This window comes from Bubalus kerabau, chromosome 3 (assembly GCF_029407905.1).
Source record: "Bubalus kerabau isolate K-KA32 ecotype Philippines breed swamp buffalo chromosome 3, PCC_UOA_SB_1v2, whole genome shotgun sequence".
In the NCBI taxonomy this organism is placed as follows: Eukaryota; Metazoa; Chordata; class Mammalia; order Artiodactyla; family Bovidae; genus Bubalus; species Bubalus kerabau.
The window spans coordinates 161,571,650-161,589,935 of NC_073626.1; the positions used below are offsets into that span (position 1 = coordinate 161,571,650).

At 59.1% G+C, this 18,286-nt stretch overlaps 3 protein-coding genes across 8 annotated transcripts in view; 1 reads left to right on the forward strand and 2 right to left on the reverse strand.

Annotated features, from left to right (window-relative positions):
- Positions 1-9,277, reverse strand: CHPF (chondroitin polymerizing factor). 2 transcript variants are annotated; one of them, XM_055573568.1, is made up of 4 exons: positions 8,725-9,277; positions 2,789-3,362; positions 2,107-2,286; positions 1-1,695 (listed from the first exon to the last, which is right to left on the reverse strand). In XM_055573568.1, the coding sequence occupies exons 2-4, from the start codon at positions 3,188-3,190 to the stop codon at positions 436-438; spliced, it is 1,842 nt and encodes a 613-aa protein (XP_055429543.1). In that variant the 5' UTR covers positions 3,191-3,362; positions 8,725-9,277; the 3' UTR covers positions 1-435. The 2 variants fall into 2 exon arrangements, with proteins under 2 accessions (XP_055429543.1, XP_055429542.1); XM_055573567.1 differs by lacking the exon at positions 8,725-9,277 and adding an exon at positions 4,854-5,492.
- On the forward strand, positions 5,701-11,550 carry TMEM198 (transmembrane protein 198). Of its 2 annotated transcripts, none has more exons than XM_055573569.1 (5): positions 5,701-6,012; positions 6,326-6,530; positions 8,691-9,266; positions 10,238-10,440; positions 10,814-11,550. In XM_055573569.1, the coding sequence occupies exons 2-5, from the start codon at positions 6,365-6,367 to the stop codon at positions 10,949-10,951; spliced, it is 1,083 nt and encodes a 360-aa protein (XP_055429544.1). In that variant the 5' UTR covers positions 5,701-6,012; positions 6,326-6,364; the 3' UTR covers positions 10,952-11,550. The 2 variants fall into 2 exon arrangements, with proteins under 2 accessions (XP_055429544.1, XP_055429545.1); XM_055573570.1 differs by having other exon boundaries at positions 6,361-6,530.
- OBSL1 (obscurin like cytoskeletal adaptor 1) overlaps positions 11,528-18,286 on the reverse strand; it is a 22,625-nt gene continuing 15,866 nt past the window's right edge. Inside the window, exons 12-21 of one of the 4 annotated variants that reach the window (XM_055573560.1) lie at positions 17,958-18,233; positions 17,110-17,379; positions 16,694-16,966; positions 15,453-15,719; positions 14,667-14,779; positions 13,977-14,133; positions 13,644-13,805; positions 13,254-13,358; positions 12,684-12,953; positions 11,528-12,203 (exon numbers count right to left, since the gene is read on the reverse strand). In XM_055573560.1, coding sequence (XP_055429535.1) covers positions 12,181-12,203; positions 12,684-12,953; positions 13,254-13,358; positions 13,644-13,805; positions 13,977-14,133; positions 14,667-14,779; positions 15,453-15,719; positions 16,694-16,966; positions 17,110-17,379; positions 17,958-18,233 — 1,916 coding nt within the window. In that variant the 3' untranslated portion in view covers positions 11,528-12,180. Of the gene's footprint in view, positions 12,204-12,675; positions 12,954-13,253; positions 13,359-13,643; positions 13,806-13,976; positions 14,134-14,666; positions 14,780-15,452; positions 15,720-16,693; positions 16,967-17,109; positions 17,380-17,957; positions 18,234-18,286 lie in introns of those variants that run through there. The other 3 variants (XM_055573561.1, XM_055573562.1, XM_055573563.1) reach the window with 3 other exon arrangements.

Genomic DNA, 18,286 nt, shown 5'->3' on the forward strand with positions numbered 1-18,286 from the left:
ACACTCAGCCAGTTTATTAAAGTCAGGGAGCTTCCTCAGGAATGCAGAGGGGAGAAGATGGGAGATGCCCCACCCTCCTCTCTCAGCTACCCTTCTCCAACAACTCATCTGCAGCCCAGGCCCCCTGGGCTGACCCTAGGAGGTGGGGCTGGCGTCAGGCAGACTGTACTGCATAAATACTCGGAGGCCACAGCCTGAATCAGCAGCGTCAAGGGGCCAGGGAAACGAGATTTGGGGCAGAAAGAGGTGGCTCCAAGGGTACCTCTTCCCAGGCTTGCTCTGAGCCCGAGGGCGACCCCAAGCCAGAGAGAGGGGGCCCTGGGGTCTGGGGCTGCGGCCAGCCCTATCCTGCGAGTCTGGCAGGTAGCTCCGGGTGGCTGGGGGAGGAGCGGGGCGGGGCGCCGCCTTGCCCGGTTCCGGGGGCGCAGGGAGGTGTCAGGTGCTGTTGCCCTGCTCCTGCTCAAAGAGCAGCATGGCCAGCTGCGTGCGGGAGCCGAGGCTCTCGAGCGCGCTCTGGCGGCAGCGGTGGTATAGGTCTTCGCTGAGCCGCGCGCTGCACGTCTGTGCCCGATAGCGCTGCAGCAACGCCGGCTCCACCGCCCGTAGCACATGCAGGGTGGAGAAACGCAGGAACAGCTCGTACACATCCAGGCTCTCCATCAGCTCCTCCTCCTGGTCCGAGGACGCTGCCAGCCGTGCTCGGGCCGCCACGTAGTCAGAGTTGTAGAAGCAGGTCTCGGTGGCCGCCTGGCGATCGAAACGGCCTGTGTCGCGGCCCAGTTCGGGGGGTCCCGGGCCCTGGGGTGGGGCCACAGCCGGGTGGAAGGCCTGGAAGTGCATGGGAAAGAAGGCCTGCCAGCCAGAGATGGCATGCATGCGGCAGCGGTTCAGGAAGTCAGGCGTGAGCACCGTGTCTGGCCCGGCCAGCAGGAACAGCGTGTCCAGCGGGTGCTTCTTGGAGAGGAGATCCATGAGGCGCAGTGGTGAGGGTGCAGCTGTCTGCACGCTGAGCCAGGGCACCCGGGCACCGGGGAAACGCCGCTCCAGCTCTGCCACATGGGCCTTGACGGGGGCAAAGACATCGGCGTGGGCCGCCCGCTGGGCCTGTCGGGGCTCATACAGTAGCAGTAGGGTCAGGGCTGCGGCAGCATCGCCAGGCTCCAGCGCCGCCGTGGCGAAGGCCTCCAGGAAGGCAGGGGCCAGGTCACGCTCGGCTGCGGCCAGTGGGAGTAACACAGTGAGACGCGACGCCTCGGTGACGTAGGGCACGGGCAAGATCTCCACGCGACTCAGTGGCCGTAGCAGCTGCACCCGGCGGGTGAGGGGCCGGCGGCCCCCCTGGGGGGTCAGTGCCTCCAGCTGCAAGTCCAGCGTGTACTCCATCCCCCGGGCAGGATCGAAGCGCCGGTAGCCATTAACCAGTTGCTGTTTCTGGAGCCGCAGGGCTGGGTGGTATCGGCGGTTGAGCTCCTCCAGGGCTGCCCCCAGAACGTCTGCCACATCAGCCCGGTCAGCCCCACGCAGCGGGCAGCGCGGGGAGCCATCAGCGCAGGAGAAAGCATGTTGCTCTGTGAAATAGTCCCAGCGCAGCACCTCAAAGCGGGAGGCGGGGCGAGATGGTGCTGGAATGCCCACTGGCCAGGCGGCTGCCCGCTCCCCATCCGCTGCCAGGCGGCTGGTGTTCTGGATCTCCCACTGGGTTGGAGAAAGAGGCCATGAGCCAGGCGCGGACCACCGGGGCCAGCACGCAGCCAGGAGGCTGGGCAGGCAGCACGTGGCACTCAGCACAGGTCCCCAGTCCCTTGCCAACCTCAGCCCACTCAATGCTCCTACCTGTCCTTTACCCAGGTGGGAGGCAGCCTAAGAATTAAATTGGAAAGGCTCCTCAGAAAAGGTAGAAGCAGACAGGTACCAGAAAGCAGGGATGCTCTGATTCTTGTGCTAATTTTTTTTATTTTCCTGGGATCTCTGAGACCTCTTAGGAAACCTCACTCTCCACTCTTCACCCCCTACCCCCTATCCTCTACCTCCTACCCTCCACACCCACCTACTCCTAACTCCTCACCCCCCAAACTCCCTACCCCTCACCCCCAGCCCAGACCATACCTGTAACTCCTGGATCTCCTGGTATGTGCGTTCCAGTTCAGCTCGAGCAAAAGCCTTGTGCAGCTGGTACATGTGCACAGGGTCATGGACAGGGTGAGCAGTCAGGGCACTACGGAAACGAGGGTCCCCCTCCTGCACGGGCTCCCCAGGGCTCAGCTCCAGGTAGCTATAGTGGACCCCCTGGGGAGAGGAAGGGAAGTGGGAAATATGAAGGGACAGTGCCCTCCTCCCCCCCCCAATATTGTGTGTCTCATCTCTCCATCCTATGACCTGTTGTGGACTTGGGGTCAGAATTCTGTGGGTGTCGGCCTACCTTGACCAGTTGGGAGCTTGTGTGACCTTGGGTAAGCCTCTGCCAGCTCATCTGTGAAACAGGCATGTGTCCTATCTCAGAGCTGTCCAGGGGCTCAAATAAAATAATAATGGCCAATACCAAACACCTACTATGTGCAAGCCTCCCTTATTTTTTCTAATCCTTATAACAAGCCTGAGAAATAATTATTTCCATTGGTATGGATGAGGATGCTCAGGACATTCAGTAACTTACCCAAGGTCACAGGGATAGAAAATGACAAAACAGCATAGAAACCCAGGCTTATATCTCCAACCACCCCCTCTGCCTCTCAGGGGGAAGTGCACACACCCAGATGGGAGGCACCAGTGGGGTGGCTTCTCTTCCTACCTCGTGGTCGCCAGTGCAGCCCACCCCGGTGGCATCAAGGATGCAGCGGCCCAGCCACTCATCCGGGCGCGCACTGACAATGTCATTGCGGCAGGCTTCCAGGTGGGGGCGCAGCTGCTGCAGCAGTGTGCGCGACAGCAGCACCCCAAAGCCCCCGTGGCAGTAGCGGCCTGGGGCAGGCTCTCCACCGATGAAGTCCTGGGGCCGGCCCAGATAGAGGTGGGCAGCGGCTGCCAGGCTGAGGCGGCCGACTAGGCGCGCCAGTCCGTGCGCCTCAGTGTAGGTGGCATCGGGTACTAGGAAGAACCAGTCGAAATCGTCGCCGTGCTGTTCCAGCAGGTGGCGCAGTGCCAGGTGCAGGTGCCCAATGGGCCGCTCCTCGCCTAGTGTCACCACGGCCATACCTGGTGGCGCCCGGCGGCCCCTCGAGCCTGTCAGGAACACCACACGCTCTAGCCTGTGCCCTAGTGTGCGGTTCACGGCCACGCCCAGCGTAGGCAACGTGGCCTGTGAGGTCAGCACTGCCACGAGCAACTTCTGCCTGATGCCCAGCTCCGTGCTGATGTAGCGGGTCCTGGGGTGGGGGAAAGATGGCACAAGGTTATCAAAAAGACAAGTAGGGCAGGCAGAGGGTAGCATACATAGGCTTCAGCAGGTCATGTCCTCCATGGGCCTGTTTCCTCATTTATGGTAGAATAACTCTTCTAGGGGTCACGAGGATTTAAGGGAATTGTTGTCCTTACCTACCCAAGTGCTTTTAAAACGGAGATAGTATTATCCATGCAGATACGAGAGATATATTATGGGTCTGATTCTCTATTTTGTTATTTAGTAGTTGAGTCTTTGAGTGAGTTATTTAACCCACCTAAACCTTGACTTCCCTGGTGGCTCACATGGTAAAGCGTCTGCCTATAATGCGGGAGACCCAGGTTCAGTCCCTGTTCCTCTGGGGAAGGAAATGGCAACCCACTCCAGTACTCTTGCCTGGAAAATCCCATGAACAGAGAAGTATGGTAGGCTACAGTGCATGGGGTCTCAAAGAGTTGGAAGCGACTTTTCTTTCACTTTCACTTTCAAACCTTGGGTAGCCTCATCTGTAAAATGAGATCCTTTAAAGCATAATGTATCCTTTAATACATAACGTAAAATGCATCCCTTTAAAGCACTTAGCCAAATTCTTGGCACACAGGTACTGCACACATCATGTACATACTTATTTCTAAAGAATATGCCATTATACCACAAATACATCACAGAAATGATGTAAAGGGATAGATGACATTGAGGCATAGTGAATGTGTTTGGGGGGGCTCAGGGGTTCCAGAAACTTATCTTCCATAATACGGAAGGTAAGTTGAAGAATTGGAATTTGAACTCAGTGTTACTTAGGAGAAATTATTTCAACTCATAGGCAGAGGCATTAATGGGATGGGTACACCATCCTTTCCCCACAAACCTCCCTCTTTCCCAGATGCCCACCCAGGAACAGGAGATACAGGTAAATCCTTGTTGTTGTTTAGTCAGTAAGTCATATCTGACTCTTTATGACCCCATGGACTGTAGCCTGCCAGGCTCTTCTGTCCATGGGATTTCCCAGGCAAGAATACTGGAGTGGGTTGCCACTGCCTTCTCTATGGGATCTTCCTGATCCAGGCATCAAATCCAGGTCTCCTGCATTGGCAGGTGAATTCTCTTACTGCTGAGCCACCAGGGAAGCCCCACAGATAAATCCTAGGTCTCTCGTTTCTCTTTCCTTCTCTCAATGCACCCATTCTATATACTAGTCATTTCTCTAAACCTAACACCCAGTCAGTGAGCTCTGAAGACCTTTGAGGGTACAAGGGGTTAAGCAGGTTTAGGTCAGAGGCGAGTGAGTTCTGCCCAAGTCTGGATGGAGCCTCCAAACCTTCCCAGGGAGCAGGGCCATTGGAAATGATCGGAGCCCAAAGACTTCCTGGCTTGTCAGACCCTTCCTTCCGGGGCCTGACCCAGCCCCAGGCGGCCTCCTCTGCGCACCCATCCCAGCCGGTTCCCAGGGGGTGGGGCAGGCGGATCCAATCCCTACCTGACGGCCTTTTTGGCGGCCTGGCCAGGCTGTGCAGGGTGGTAGGGCAAGACACGCGGCTCCCAGTTCTCCCCGGCGCCTGCACCAGCCCCGGGCCTTTCGCGCTCCGCTCCGGGCTGCACCGAGTTGGGCCGGCGCGCCGCATTGGTGTTGCCGCGCGGAGGCAGCTCAGAATCTCCGGGCTGGGGCGGCCCTGGGCCGCAAGGCTCCTCCACCCAGGTGACGCTAAGCAGGCTCAGAGTGAAGCCCAGAGAGATACCCACGGCCACGGGCCCCGCGGGCCTCAGTACCGACAACAGCAGCGATGCCCGCATGGCGCCCGGACAGCGGGCCCCCGGCCCTGGAGCAGCCCCAGAGCAGCAAGAGGAGGCTTCGAAGGGGCGGGACCGGGGAGGGGGCGGATCCGGAGGTCCCGAGCCAAGCGGGCGGGCGGGCCCCCTCCCTCCCCGCCGAGCAGGGCCAGCCGCCGGAGCGGAATCCCCTGCGCCGCGTTCCTGTGCCCCTCCAGCTGCCGCTCGGTACCGCGTAGGGTCCCGGCGCTGGGCGCGGGAGCCTCCGCTGAGGCCGCCGCTGTCCGACGTGTCACTGGAAGGGCCCCGCCCCCGGGGTGGGGTCTCGGGCTCCAGCTACCGGAGAGGGAGGAGAAGGGGGAGGTTAAAGGGGAAGGACCCCCGGAAGTGCCCCCTCCTCAGTGAGGGAGAGGCAGACGTCGGGGGCGGAGTCCCCTACCTCCCCCCCGGCGTGGTTGGTGCGTCCCGTGTGACGTCAGAAGCAGCCCGCCCCTGCCTGGATGGTGCGCCCTAAGTGACGTAAGGAGGAGAGGCCGGAGCTGTCCATCAGCACCAAAGGCCGCGGGCGGGCTCAGGGCATGGGGCCGCGGCTCTGGGGCAGCCCGAGCCCCTGCTCCTGCTTCTTTCCCTTCCCCAGGCCCAGCCTAAGTCCCCGGACGTCGCGGGACTGGAGTGCCAGCCGGTGTTGGAGGCGGAGCGGCGTCGCCGCCGCGCAGGGACCGGTCCCTCCGGCCCAGCAGCCCCCTTCCCCTCACCGCGGACTTTTACCGGACCCCAGTCAGCTGGAGGCTCTGGCGCCCGGCGACCGCGGCCCCGCCGGCCCCTGCACAGCCTCTTTCGCTCAGAAGCTCAGGTCGCCTCCAGCCCAGGTAGATCTTGGATAATCCCAGATTTAGCCGCCCACAGACCAGTCTCCTGGCTGCCTCCTCACCGGCAGCACGCTGCCCTCATCTCCCCCCAACTTAGTCCCCCTTTTAACTTCTTCATCCCAGCTCCCTCTAGCCATGCACTTTCCCCCTCTTTTGTCTTTTGTCCCTTACTTCAGGGATGCTTCCAGAGCTGTGTAATGTGGGCACCACTCCTTTGTCCACTGTATCTTTGCCTAGTTCTCCACTCCCATCTCACCCTCATCCTGGTGGAGACCCAGGACTCTTCCTTGACCCCCAACTTCCTCTCTGTCAGGCTGACGTGGGAGGGTGACTCCCTTCTGTTCCCAGCACTATGCCGGGCACTGTGGCAACACTTCGGTTCCAGTTGCTGCCCCCGGAGCCAGATGATGCCTTCTGGGGAGCACCCTGTGAACAGCCCCTGGAGCGCAGGTACGAGGCACTGCCGGCGCTCGTCTGCATCATGTGCTGTCTGTTTGGAGTCGTCTACTGCTTCTTCGGTAAGACCCCATCATTCCTTACTTGGGCCCCCTGCTGTTTCCCCAAGTTATTTTTCTGAGGCACCTCAAACCTTCTTTGGAACTTTACCATGAACTATCTGTCTTTTCTCTTTTTTCAATCCCGTACATGATTGTAGATCATTTAGACTCTAGATCCTAGAGAACACAGGTTTTGAATTAGGTGTGCTTGGATTTGAACCTGGTTCTGCACTTTACTAATTACAATGCCTTGGGCACATTAACTGTTTTAAGCCTCAGTTTTCTCATATGAACAGTGGAAACAATGATATTTGTCTCACACGAGGTTGTTGTGAAAATAATAAGCACTCAATAAATAATAGCTATTGTGGTGAAGACGTGTTTGGGTCACTATTCTAGGTAGGCACCAAAAGCATTTAGAAGGGTGAGTTAACATGGTCCCTTACCACAGGGCATAATGTCTAATGAGGGAGAGACTTCTGGCACATTCATACCTGCGATACATATTAGAGGGAGCTAAATGGTGATCACATACATGGAGATATATATACCGGCAGGCTCCAGTAATCAGTGCTGCTGTGGATGGTTGTCCAGGACACGAGGGAGTTTGGTTGGATAGGCAAGTGGGGACTGAAAGGCAAGTCCATGCTCCACTTGCCAAACTCTAGAGCTTGGTGCAAGGCTGCTTTGCCTAGAGGAAGGCACAACTTTTTCTAATTTGCACCAAAGTGCCAGATGGTCTAGAGGAGTAGGTGCCCAGTGACTCTATAGCAAGAAGTACAGAACTCCAGATAGGGAAGTGAGGTTTATTGGCTGAGCATCCAGGGAAAGCCTCCAGGCAGAGCATTACAGGTGGCTGGATGAAGTGCAAAGGAAGCTTGGAGGTCTGAGTTCCAGGTTGGGCAGAAATAGGGCAGGACTTATGCTCTGCAGCCTTTACACCTCCCCCTAGAATGGCTGGGTAGTAGGCAGGCATGGAAGCCAGATGGTCCCTCTCCTTCCACCTCCAAACTCTGGGCTGAACAATTGCAGAGTGGGCAGGAGGAAGAGCCCTTCTATAGGTTCAGGACACATTCTGGGTCTCCAAGGAGTCTGTGTCACCTCACCCCCTCCACTATTTATACCCAATCCCTCTACAGTTGCCCAGTGCAGCCTGCCAACCCTTCTCCTGGGCTTCCCTGCCCTGTGGCTCTTGGAGACTCTCAATCTCAGGCTCTTGGACCCTTTGAGACATTGTGCATGCCCTACTCCTTTTCCTGATCCTAGAACCTCCTAGACTCCAGTGCTTCCTCTCATTCCTGGCACTGATTCTCCTTTTTATAACCTTTCTCTTTGGCTCTCCCTGATCATTTGACCCCCATCTCTGACTTCCATCTTCTCAGCTTTTCCGGGTCCCTCACACTTCCAGGTACCCTTACTGGACCTAATGGCCCTATAACCTCCATTTTTCTGAAACTCCACACCACTATTTGCCCTATAAACCTCTTTGACTCCCTATGGCTCCTTGTGAACCCTATTGACACCCCCCACCAAGCTATCTCATTACCTCCCATCCCTCTGGCTCTATTACTCCTAACACAGGGGAATCCCTATGACCCCGTTGTCTGTTTGCGCCCACCATGATCTCAATGGTTCCATTTTTTCTGGCTTCAATATTATTACCCTCTCTCAAAAACCCTTTAATACGCTCAATGATCCCACATCTGTCAATTCCCCTGACCTGAAAAGACTTCATCTTTCTGAACCTGTGTGACCTCATCTCTCAAGTTCTTTCTGACTTCCAAATACCTCATCCCTCTGAACAATCCCACCCTAAGGACTCCAGGGATTTTATTGATCATCTATCTGTGACCCCAGTGACCTCTCTCTCTGACCTCTATGATTCCAAAGACCCTAGTGACCCTGTAACTGATACAATGAACTATCTCTATCTCAAAAACCCAACATTCCTTTCAATGACTGTCTGTTTCCCAGAGACTCCCAATGACCTATCTCTCTGACCTTCCTTGACCCCAGTGGTCCCTTCACTGTTGCCCTCAGGACCCCAGTGACCCCCAATTCTCTGAGCTTAGTGTCCTGCCTCTGGTTCCCCTGTGATTCCTTGTTCTTGACCCCTCTGACCTCCTACCTCCAGCCCCATGACCTTGTTTTGGCCTCTCACTAGCCCCTGTTTCCCTCCAGGTTACCGTTGCTTCAAGGCAGTACTCTTTCTCACCGGGTTGCTGTTTGGCTCGGTGGTCATCTTCCTGCTGTGCTACCGAGAGCGGGTGCTGGAGACGCAGCTGAGTGCTGGGGCAAGCGCAGGCATCGCGCTGGGCATCGGGCTGCTCTGTGGGCTGGTGGCCATGCTGGTGCGCAGTGTGGGCCTCTTCCTGGTGGGCCTGCTGCTTGGGCTTCTGCTTGCCGCTGCCGCCCTGCTGGGCTCCGCACCCTACTACCAGCCGGGCTCCGTCTGGGGCCCCCTGGGGCTGCTGCTGGGGGGCGGCCTGCTCTGCGCCCTGCTCACTCTGCGCTGGCCCCGCCCACTCACCACCCTGGCCACCGCGGTGACCGGTGCCGCGCTCATCGCCACGGCTGCGGACTACTTTGCCGAGCTGCTGTTGCTGGCGCGCTATGCGGTGGAGCGTCTGCGGGCTGCCCCTGTACCCCCCCTCTGCTGGCGGAGCTGGGCCCTGCTGGCACTGTGGCCCCTGCTCAGCCTCATGGGCGTTCTGGTGCAGTGGCGGGTGACGGCCGAGCGGGATTCCCACACGGAAGGTGAGAGGGTACATGCCAGGGTGGGCATGACAGAGATGGGTGGTTGGGTGGGGGGACGGAGCTGTAGGCACCAGCAGCAGAAGGCCTCAGTTGAGTTACAGAGAGCTGACTGGCTCAGGGTCTGGGAAAGCAGGACCTCAGTGCCACTATCCATGCCACAACAACAGATGGAACAGCGGCTCTGTGCCAAGCCCCTTCCAGGCATCTGGGAATGCAACAGAGACAAAAACGGAAAAGGCCCCCATCCTTCCAGGGTTACATTCAGGGTGAGGGAGACAGACAATAGGCAGACTAACAAGATAATTCCCATTGTGTGGACTGATATGAAAGAGGTGTGCAGGATAATGTGACGTATGGACAGGGTGGCCAAGGAGGGGTGTCACATGGAAGAGGTGACATTTAAGCAGAGACCTGAAGGATAAGGCACCAGCCATGCAAAGAGCTAGAGAAGAGGGAAGAGCAAGGGTGAGAGCCTGAGAGGGAATGAGCTTGGCCTGGTGAGGAGGTGGGGTGGGAGTGGGGGGTGAGGGGCGCGACTGTGTGGCCACAGTGGGCCATAATGAGGACTCCGGATTTTATTAGAGGGCTGGTGAGATGCCATTGGAAGTTTAGCAGGAAGGATATAAACTAATTAAGTATCTTCTGGCTGCTGAGTGTAGAAAGCATCAGGGAAGGCAGGTGTAGAAGGGGAGCCAGTGGGGAGGCAGCTTAGTTGTCCAGTTTAGAGATGATGTTGGCCAATCTAGGTGAGTCACCTATGGCTCCAGACTGGGTGAGGGGTAGGGTAGCAGCCTGGAAGAGGTACCTAGAGCCTAGGAATCTTCCCTAAAGACCTTTGGAAGAAAAGACCTATGGGAAGCCCTATCTGGCAAGTGGGAGACCAGGAAAGTAAAGGAGGAGAGGTTTCAGACCAGGGGAATCTGGGAGCCTACGTGGGCCTCTGAGAGCCTGCTCTTCCCCACCCTTCGCAGTGGTCATCAGCCGGCAGCGCCGACGTGTGCAACTGATGCGGATTCGGCAGCAAGAAGAACGCAAGGAGAAGCGGCGCAAAAAGAGACCCCCAAGGGCTCTCCCCAGAGGCTCTCGGGCTCCTCCGAGGCCTGGGCCCCCTGACCCTGCTTATCGGCGTAGGCCAGTGCCCATCAAGCGCTTCAATGGAGACATCCTCTCCCCGGTGAGCACCCCGAGCCCTTCCCTCCAGCCCAAGTGGGGAGAAGGGGGTGTTGGACTCTCTGTCCAAGCTGGACTTGGCCTTCCCCAGGGCTGGTCACTGTCTAGAAGGCCTAGGACTTGTCCACCACCATAACCCCCGTAGTTAGGGGCCTGATGGGTAACGGGAAGAGGTGACCTGGGTGTGGATTTTAATGAGGCATGGTACAGGGAAGGGTACAGAGCTGTGGACTCTGGGGGTAGTGAGGTCCCAGGCCGGCAGAGGACCGGGATGGGTCTCAGGCTTGTGATGGTGCAGGCTGAGGCCATCTGCCTGGGTGGCTTTCAGGGCAGGGGTCCGCAGTGGCACTCTCACACCTGTGTTTCCTCTCCCACAGAGTTACATCCAGAGCTTCCGGGATCGGCAGACGGGGAGCTCTCTGAGCTCCTTCATGGCCTCACCCACAGATGCGGACTATGAGTACGGGTCCCGGGGCCCGCTGACGGCCTGCTCTGGGCCTCCAGTGCGGGTATAGCAGTCCAGCTGCTCCTGCCCGCCTACACTCATCGGTCACCAGCTCTGCCGGCTTGGGGAGGCCTGCTGGGCCGAGGCTCAGCCCACCTGGCTTTGTGCCCTTTGGCTGTTCCTTTCCCCACCCTGGAGAGGGATGGCTTGGCCACCAGATGGGAGGACCTGCTCAGGCTTGGCCTGGCCTGAGGAGAGAGCCCCTCCCAAGCTCCCCAGGAGTTCCTGAGGGACGCGAGTGTGAGCCCCACTGGGCTGTGCTCAGGGTTGTGAGTGTGTCGCCTGTGTGTGTGCGTGTGGAGGGGTGGGCTTGGAGGGGACCTTGGGACCCTTGCCTTAGATTTCTGATTGGTAGGGCTTCTCCAAGGGTGGCCCCACCTCCTCACCCACTGCTGGGGTCCTATGGGCCACTCTCCTGCATGTCTAAGTGGAGGAGGTCTGCCTTCCTCCCCCATCACCTCCACTTCTCAGCCAGACTCATCTAAGGCTTCTTGTCCTTGTCCATGGGGCAGACTGCAGCGGTCCTCACTCTGGTCCCCTGTCCTCTGCAAGCCACCAGCCCAAGGGTAGTGGCAGGGGATGGGGTGGAGGGTGCTGCTCTGGGCTGGGTCTGGCAAGGGGGGCTTAGGAGGAGGGGGCTTAAGTGCACGGTGCATGTCTGGTGTCTGTCATGCCACTCTGGACACCTCATGCTTCTGTCTCCTCCCACCCCACCCTGTTTTACATCTTTTATAAATGTGCCAAACTGTGAGGCTTCTGCCAGTAGTGGTGGTCTTTGGTGGCTGGTGCTTCCAGGGGCCAAGATAGAGGAAGCACTGCAGGCTTTGGTTCCCTGCGTCACTCACTCTAAGGGGGCTCCAGGCGAGTTCTGCCCTCCCATGTCACACAGAGAGCCAGGAAAGGAGCTGTACCTTTTTTTATTGTCTTCCAACACCTTGGGTCCCCTCCCTCCCTACCCGCTCCCAGGGTAAGAGCATGTGCCCTCCAGGCTGTCTGAGGGCACCTGCCTGGCCTGGTTCTGGCCTCCTAGCTACCTGCAGAGGAATGACTGTGAGTGGGGCTGGGGAGACAGTGGGTACCACATTCCTCTCCCCTGGAAGAGCCTTGGTACCCACACAGGAAGAACTGAGCCCTCACCCTCTGACCCACCCCTTCTAGGCCTGTCAGGGGTGGAGCAGGAGAGTGGGGGTGGTCAGTCAGAGGTGGGGCAAGGCAGGCATCTGAAGGGAACGCAGGAATTCAGGTGGAGAGTGGGGCATCTCCTATGTGGAAGAGGAAAGAGATGGGACTAGCTCAGAAGCCCTCTGCACAGGCCAAGGTGGAGCTCGCTGAGATGGGGGAGAGCAGGAGAGGATGAGGGACAGGTGGGGGGCACAGACCCAGGGCCAGCAGGCTGGAGGGAGAGGAACTTGGGTACAAATGGGGGTGTTCAGGAGAGATGAATGTGGTCCAGAGGCGGGAGGGAGGGAGGAGAAGCTCAGACAGGCAGGGATGTAGCAAGGTAGGAACAGCTGCCCGGAACCAAGTGGTTCCTGTTGACACCACAGGGCTACTTCCTCTTCTCAGCCCTGGCTGTGTGATCTCCTGCCTCCCCACTGCCCACCTCCAACACATCTCAGAACCAGCTTGCCATCCCAAGTCCTGGAAAACCTGCGGGAGGTGTGTCTCAGCCCACCAGCTCCTAGGAGACCCCTGGCCAGCCGGCTCGCCTCATTGACCTGTGCCCAGTCAGCTTTACTCACCCTCTACCAGCAGCCGTGTGTAGGCGCTGTCTTGGCCAGCCTGGCAGCAGTAGGTGCCCTGATCCTCAGGTCGAACGTCATGGATGACCAGGCTGTGGGTGGGGCCGTGGCTGCGCAGCTGATACTTGTCTCCCGGGCACAGCTCAGCCCCTTCCCGCAACCAGCACACTTGACCTCCCGGCCGGGACACTGTCACCTCCAGCACCGCCCGGCGACCGACCAGAACCGTCTTCTCGCGAGGGGGCCGGCGGAGCATCTGCAGAGGCAGTGCTGGGGGTGGAGAACGAGGGCTTATTAAGTTAATAGGGACACGCACGACCCCAGGAGAGACGCATCTTCCCTCCCGCTCTGGCCTCCATTCCTGATCTCTATGCCACCAGCCCATTTCTCTCTATCTTCAACTCGAAGTCTCCTCTTCGAAGCCCAGGAAACGCACTGCCCTCTGTGACCCGCCTCCGGAGAGTCTCTCGAGGAAGGGGTGGGGAGGCAGGTTTCCTCGGACCGATCGCCAGCCTGGCAGTTCCGGGGGAAACCGTGTTCACTCCTGGTTGTCCCTGCCCCAGGTCTTACCCTCCACCTCCAGTTGAGCCACGGACTGGGCGGGTCCCGCCTGGAAGCGGACCTCACCAGCGTCCTCGGCGCGCAGTTCGCTCAGCACCAAAATGTGTTTCTTCCCTGGGGGTATAGGAGGCGCTAGCGAGGCCGGAGCCGCCTCTGGGGAGGGTGAGGGGATGAGGGTGGAGCCAGAGTAGGTCCCGGGGAAGAACTGGGGTGCCGAGGGGAAAGAGGGGCGGTCCTGGACGGACTCAAGAGCTGGAGGTCAGGGAGAGGCTGAGAGACAGCTCCTGGGGCCGCAGGGCGGAACTCATCGGAGCTGGAGGTGGGCCTTAGGGCGGGGTCTGTCTGAGCTGGAGGGATGGGGGCAGCGAGGGGGCCAGAGTGGGTAGAGAGTCGGCAGACCTTCCTGTCGGATGCGGACGCGGCCTCCGGGTCTCAGCGGGCGGCCTCCGAGCTCCCAGCTCCCAGCTGTCTCGACCTCCGACACAGTGCACTCGAACGTGGCTCCGTCGCCTTCCCGGGCGCTCACGGACCGCAACTCAGAGAGGACAGACACCTTGCGCTCTGGGGCGGAGCCAGGGGGCGTGAGGAGGGCGGGGCTGAGGGGGGCGGTACCAGGCCCCGCCCACACCACGCCCCCTCCTTAGAGGCAGCGTAGCGAGTCCCCTGGGCAAGTCCGGTCCGCAGCCCCGGCACCCACAGTAGCGCCCCGCCCGGGCAGCACCTGGTACCCACCGCGCACCACTAGGTGAACGGGCCCAGTTCGGGCCATCCCCACCACGCAGCTGTAGGTCCCTGCGTCCAAGGGGCTGCAGCGCCGCAGCTGGAGAAGGCGGCGCGTGCCGAGGGCCTGGAGCCTGAGCCGAGCGCTGGGGGTGAGCGGCTGCCCATCCTAGGGGCGGGGGTTGCAAAGGGTCGGGGTGAAAACTCGGCCGGGCACAAGCGGCCCGGCACTAGTAGGCGGCGGCGCCCTCTGTTGATACCTAACACTTTCGAGGCACGCTTATGCTACGGGGTAGGGCCCTCCCGCGCCTTCCGGGCCGCGCCAGGAGTCTCATTGTGACGGTGTCACCCTTTGGGGGACATTTGGTCTGAGAAGGGGCGCCACGGACGCGGGAAGCCGAGAGTCATGTACCAATCATGTCAGCCATGTGTGTGGATTCTGGAATCAGGAAACCTGGATTCAAATATGAACTCTATGTCTGCCCTGGGGCAATACTTCACCCCACTGAACATCAGTCTCCTTAGAGATAACAAGATCATAAGACCTGCCTCATCGGGCTGCTATAAGGTTAGAGGCTTAAATGTAAAGTAAACCTTAGCACATGCCAGGCACATGGCTTACTGAGTAGTAGTTCTTTCTGTTGGGGCATTGTTACTGCTCTCAAGATGCTGAGATGGGCTGGGCTGGGGCTGGGCTCTGACCTTCTCCCAGGTGACATCAGCCAAGGCCTGGGAAAGTGCACACTCGAACGTAGCTGTGTCGCCCTCGGTCACTTCTAGGTCCTGGAGCCCCCGCACAATGGTCACTGGGGCCTCTGGGAGTGGGAGAAGGAGGACACACTTGGACACAGGGGTCACTGATGGGCACATTTAGACAAGGTGATCAACAGAGGCCACTGGTGAGTGGGGGGCATGGTGGAACAAGGGGTCCAAAGGGGATGCTGATCAGTGGGGGACACAGTGAGATCAGAGGGGTCAACAAGGCAGGAATGGCCAGCTGGGGATGGGTCACATTTAAGGTGGTCAGTGGGGGACATGGTGGGGCCAGAGTGGGAGAAATTGGAGCAGAGATGTCACCCATAAGCAGGCATGGTCACACTGGCTGGAATGGACAGGAGACACTGGACAGTGAGGACACCACGGGTTCAGAGGAGCAATGGGGGGACCCCAGAGTAGATGTGGTCAGTGGGGAACACACCAGGGCTGCAAGCAAGAGAAGGGGTCACTGAAGCGGAGTTGCCCATGGAGTCACTCTTTGGCACTGTTGGGGCTTAGTGATTAGAGGACTACACTCAGGCAGGCAGAGAGAGCTGCAGCAGGCAGTGGTGGCCAGTGGGCTCACACAGGCAGGGCAGTCACCAGGGCCACATGTAGTGAGTCAGGGCGTCACACTCTGGTGGGGAGGTCAGTGCAGGCCACACGGGTAGTGGGGTCAGTAGAATCACACCGGAGCAGTCAGCAGGCAGGCAGCAGTCCTAGAGGCCACACCTCTCACGGTGAGTCTGGCTGCACAGCGCAGTGTATCCGCAGTGAAGGAGATGCAGCCCGAGTCGGCCAGGCCCAGGCCGCTGAGGACCAGGTGGTGAGCGTGGCCCTCGGCCTGAATTTGGCACTTGGGCCCCGGCTGCAGCCGCACTCCACCCCGGGCCCATTCCCCAGTCACCCCCTCCTGGGACAGCTCCAGCTGGAAGGTGGCACTGCCCCCCTCGATGATGGTCACATCCTCCAGAGGTCGAAGCACCCTTAGCTGCTTTGCTAGTGGGGGGAGATGGGGAAAGAGGGGGAAATGAGGCCCTCCACATCTGGGCAGGGGCTTTTGGGAGCTCCACACACCCCTTGGCTCTGTCTGCCTCTAACCCCTAATCTAGTAAGACTCTATGAACAAAGTTCAGAACCAGGGAGCAGGAAGAAGGGAGTGAAACCAGCCAGATGTGGGTGGAGAGAGGGGCTTATTGGGGTTAGGAGAGGGGACACATGAAGGGGGTGATGTGTGGTTGTGGGGGTAAGGAGTTGGGGTGAGGGGTGCTGTGACACTGGAAGGAGCCCAGAATTTAAAGTCAGACACAGCAGGACTAGACCCCAACTCTGCCACATAGTTTGCTATGGAACCTTTGGCAAATTGCTTGAACTCCCTGGGCCTCAGTTTCCCCAACTGTACGAGGTTAATAGCCTTGAGACATGGGTTTGTTGTGATTGAATGAATGAAATAAATCAGAAGAGAATACACATCCCCACCAACAACCATTTACCAAGTTCTGTGTGGGTATTTCTCATATTATCCCGATTAAGGTTCTCAAAGACCCTTTTTAAAAGAAAACTTGGCTCAGAGAGGTTAAGTAATTTGCCTGAGGTCATACAGTTGATAGAGGGCTCCATCTTTGGGGTGGGGGTGCTATTGCCAACCATCCCTGCTTCTCAGATGGGCTCGTATATCCTGGGGCAGGTGACTGAAGGATAAATATGGCGGGTCTTTCTGGAGTATAATATTTATGTTTATAGCAAAGCCAACTTGGACATATGAAATGGAAACCAAAATCCACAGGGACTTCTATGGTAAATAGAAAACAGTAGAAAAAGAAGAGTTTTCCTAGGGGTCAGCCAGGGCTGACCTGCCTTGCTGGCCAGGGGCACTTTGGTGTTGTTGGGGGGGCGGTCTGAGGGGCCCTGGCCAGCCAGGAGAGGCTGCACCGTGGGGAAAGGCAGGCGTTAGGAGAGGACGGGGCACTCACGCCTCACGCTGAGCCGGGCCAGGGTGCGGTCGTGGTGGCTCTCGCAGCCGTAGGTGCCCTGGTCGGCCAGCACAACGCCGTGGATGAAGAGGCGGTAGATGTGGCCGTCCTGGGCTGTGGACAGGCGGGAGTCAGGGGGCAGGGGCGCCCCACCTCGCACCCAACGGACGGCCCCTGCCGCCCCCACGCGGCCGGTCTCCACTTCGAGGCACACGTCCTGGCCTTCCTCCGCCCGCACGTCCTGCAGCCGCCGCAGGAACAGCAGCTCCGTTTCTGGGCAGGAAGAGAGAGCGGACCATGGAGCCTGGTGGGCCGAACCCCGGCTCCCTCTTCTCAGGGACTGGTCTCCTGGTAGGGCCAGGGCTGGGAGAACAGGTTCAGGAACAGGACTTGTTTCGTCTCCATCAGGACCGAACCTCGAACGTGCAGCCGGGCACTTGTGGATGTGCCCCCAGCTCGGGCAGTCACGGTCCCTGCGTCCTCGAGCCGGCAGCTTCGCACGGTCAGCATGCGGCTTGACCCATTCTGGGTCATCTCTAGCTGGGGCCCTGGAGTGACAACGACCCCATTGCGCAGCCAAGTGATGTCAGCATCTGGTGGGGAGACTTCACACCGGAACGTGGCGTCATCCCCCTCGTGGACAGTGAGTGGCGTCAGCTCCGAGACTAGCTTCACCAGCGGGGGTTCTGGGGGCAGAGGGCAGGATCAGACAGGTCTTTCTACCACCACCCTCCTCAGTCCCTCCTCATCCCCAGTAACAGGCTTTCACCCCCAAGTTATTAAACAGAATCTTCCTGAGGACCAGCTGTGTGTCAGTCATGAGCTGTTTTGAAGGACAAGATGTCAACTCCCTGCCTGCCACTCCTCACCACCTCGTCTCCATGCTGGCCGGGCACCCACCTTTCTGACTCCCTAATAAAGACAGATCGTTTAGGACAGACCCTGTCAATCTCATTTAACGGTCACAACAGCCCTACAGGACAAACGCTATCCTCGCCTGGGGACCCGGGGCTCAGACAGTCTAAGCAACTTGCCAGTGTGTCACACAACTACTGGGAAGAAGACTTGAGACTGGAACCTGGGGGGTAGACTCCAGAGCCCTCTGCCCCTCCTTTTTGAGGATTCCTGGAAAGGGGAGCCCTGAGCCCTCATCCATGCGATAGCTGTGCATGCATTGGTGGGCAGCGAGGTGGGTGGGGGCGAATGGTGGGGGAGGCGTGAGGCCCTTGGTGGGGGGGCAGGGGAGTGAGGACGGCACTGTTACCTTCCACGCTGACGAGGAAGATGCGGCTGTCCTGGGGCGTGTCGCACAGGTACTCCCCAGCGTCCCTGCTCCGTGCCCCCCGCACCCGCAGCACCTGCCTTGCCCCGTCCTGCTCCAGCTGCACCCGCCCCTGGCTGGCCAGGCGCTCCCCGTCCTTGTACCAGCGCACAGGGCCCCCTGGCCCGGAGAGGCGCACCGCCAGCTCTAGGTCCCCGCCTGGGGTGCTGCGAACCCTCGTCTGGGCTGCCTCAGGGGCCACCACCCGCACGGGGGGCTCTGTGGGGTCAGGGCCGGGGGTCATTGGGAGGGAATGGCTCAAGGGCTGGGGA

What these genes read in the sequence shown, in the direction of transcription:
- CHPF (XM_055573567.1), bottom strand. Translation starts at nt 5,167, where the DNA reads ATGCGGGCATCGCTGCTGTTGTCGGTACTGAGGCCCGCGGGGCCCGTG. An exon ending in GCCGCCAAAAAGGCCGTCAG is followed by an intron (nt 3,363 to 4,853) that starts GTAGGGATTGGA and finishes CCCCCACCCCAG; the next exon opens with GACCCGCTACATCAGCACGG. An exon ending in GCTGCACTGGCGACCACGAG is followed by an intron (nt 2,287 to 2,788) that starts GTAGGAAGAGAA and finishes TCCTCTCCCCAG; the next exon opens with GGGGTCCACTATAGCTACCT.
- TMEM198 (XM_055573569.1), top strand. Translation starts at nt 6,365, where the DNA reads ATGCCGGGCACTGTGGCAACACTTCGGTTCCAGTTGCTGCCCCCGGAG. An exon ending in AGTCGTCTACTGCTTCTTCG is followed by an intron (nt 6,531 to 8,690) that starts GTAAGACCCCAT and finishes GTTTCCCTCCAG; the next exon opens with GTTACCGTTGCTTCAAGGCA. An exon ending in ATGGAGACATCCTCTCCCCG is followed by an intron (nt 10,441 to 10,813) that starts GTGAGCACCCCG and finishes CCTCTCCCACAG; the next exon opens with AGTTACATCCAGAGCTTCCG.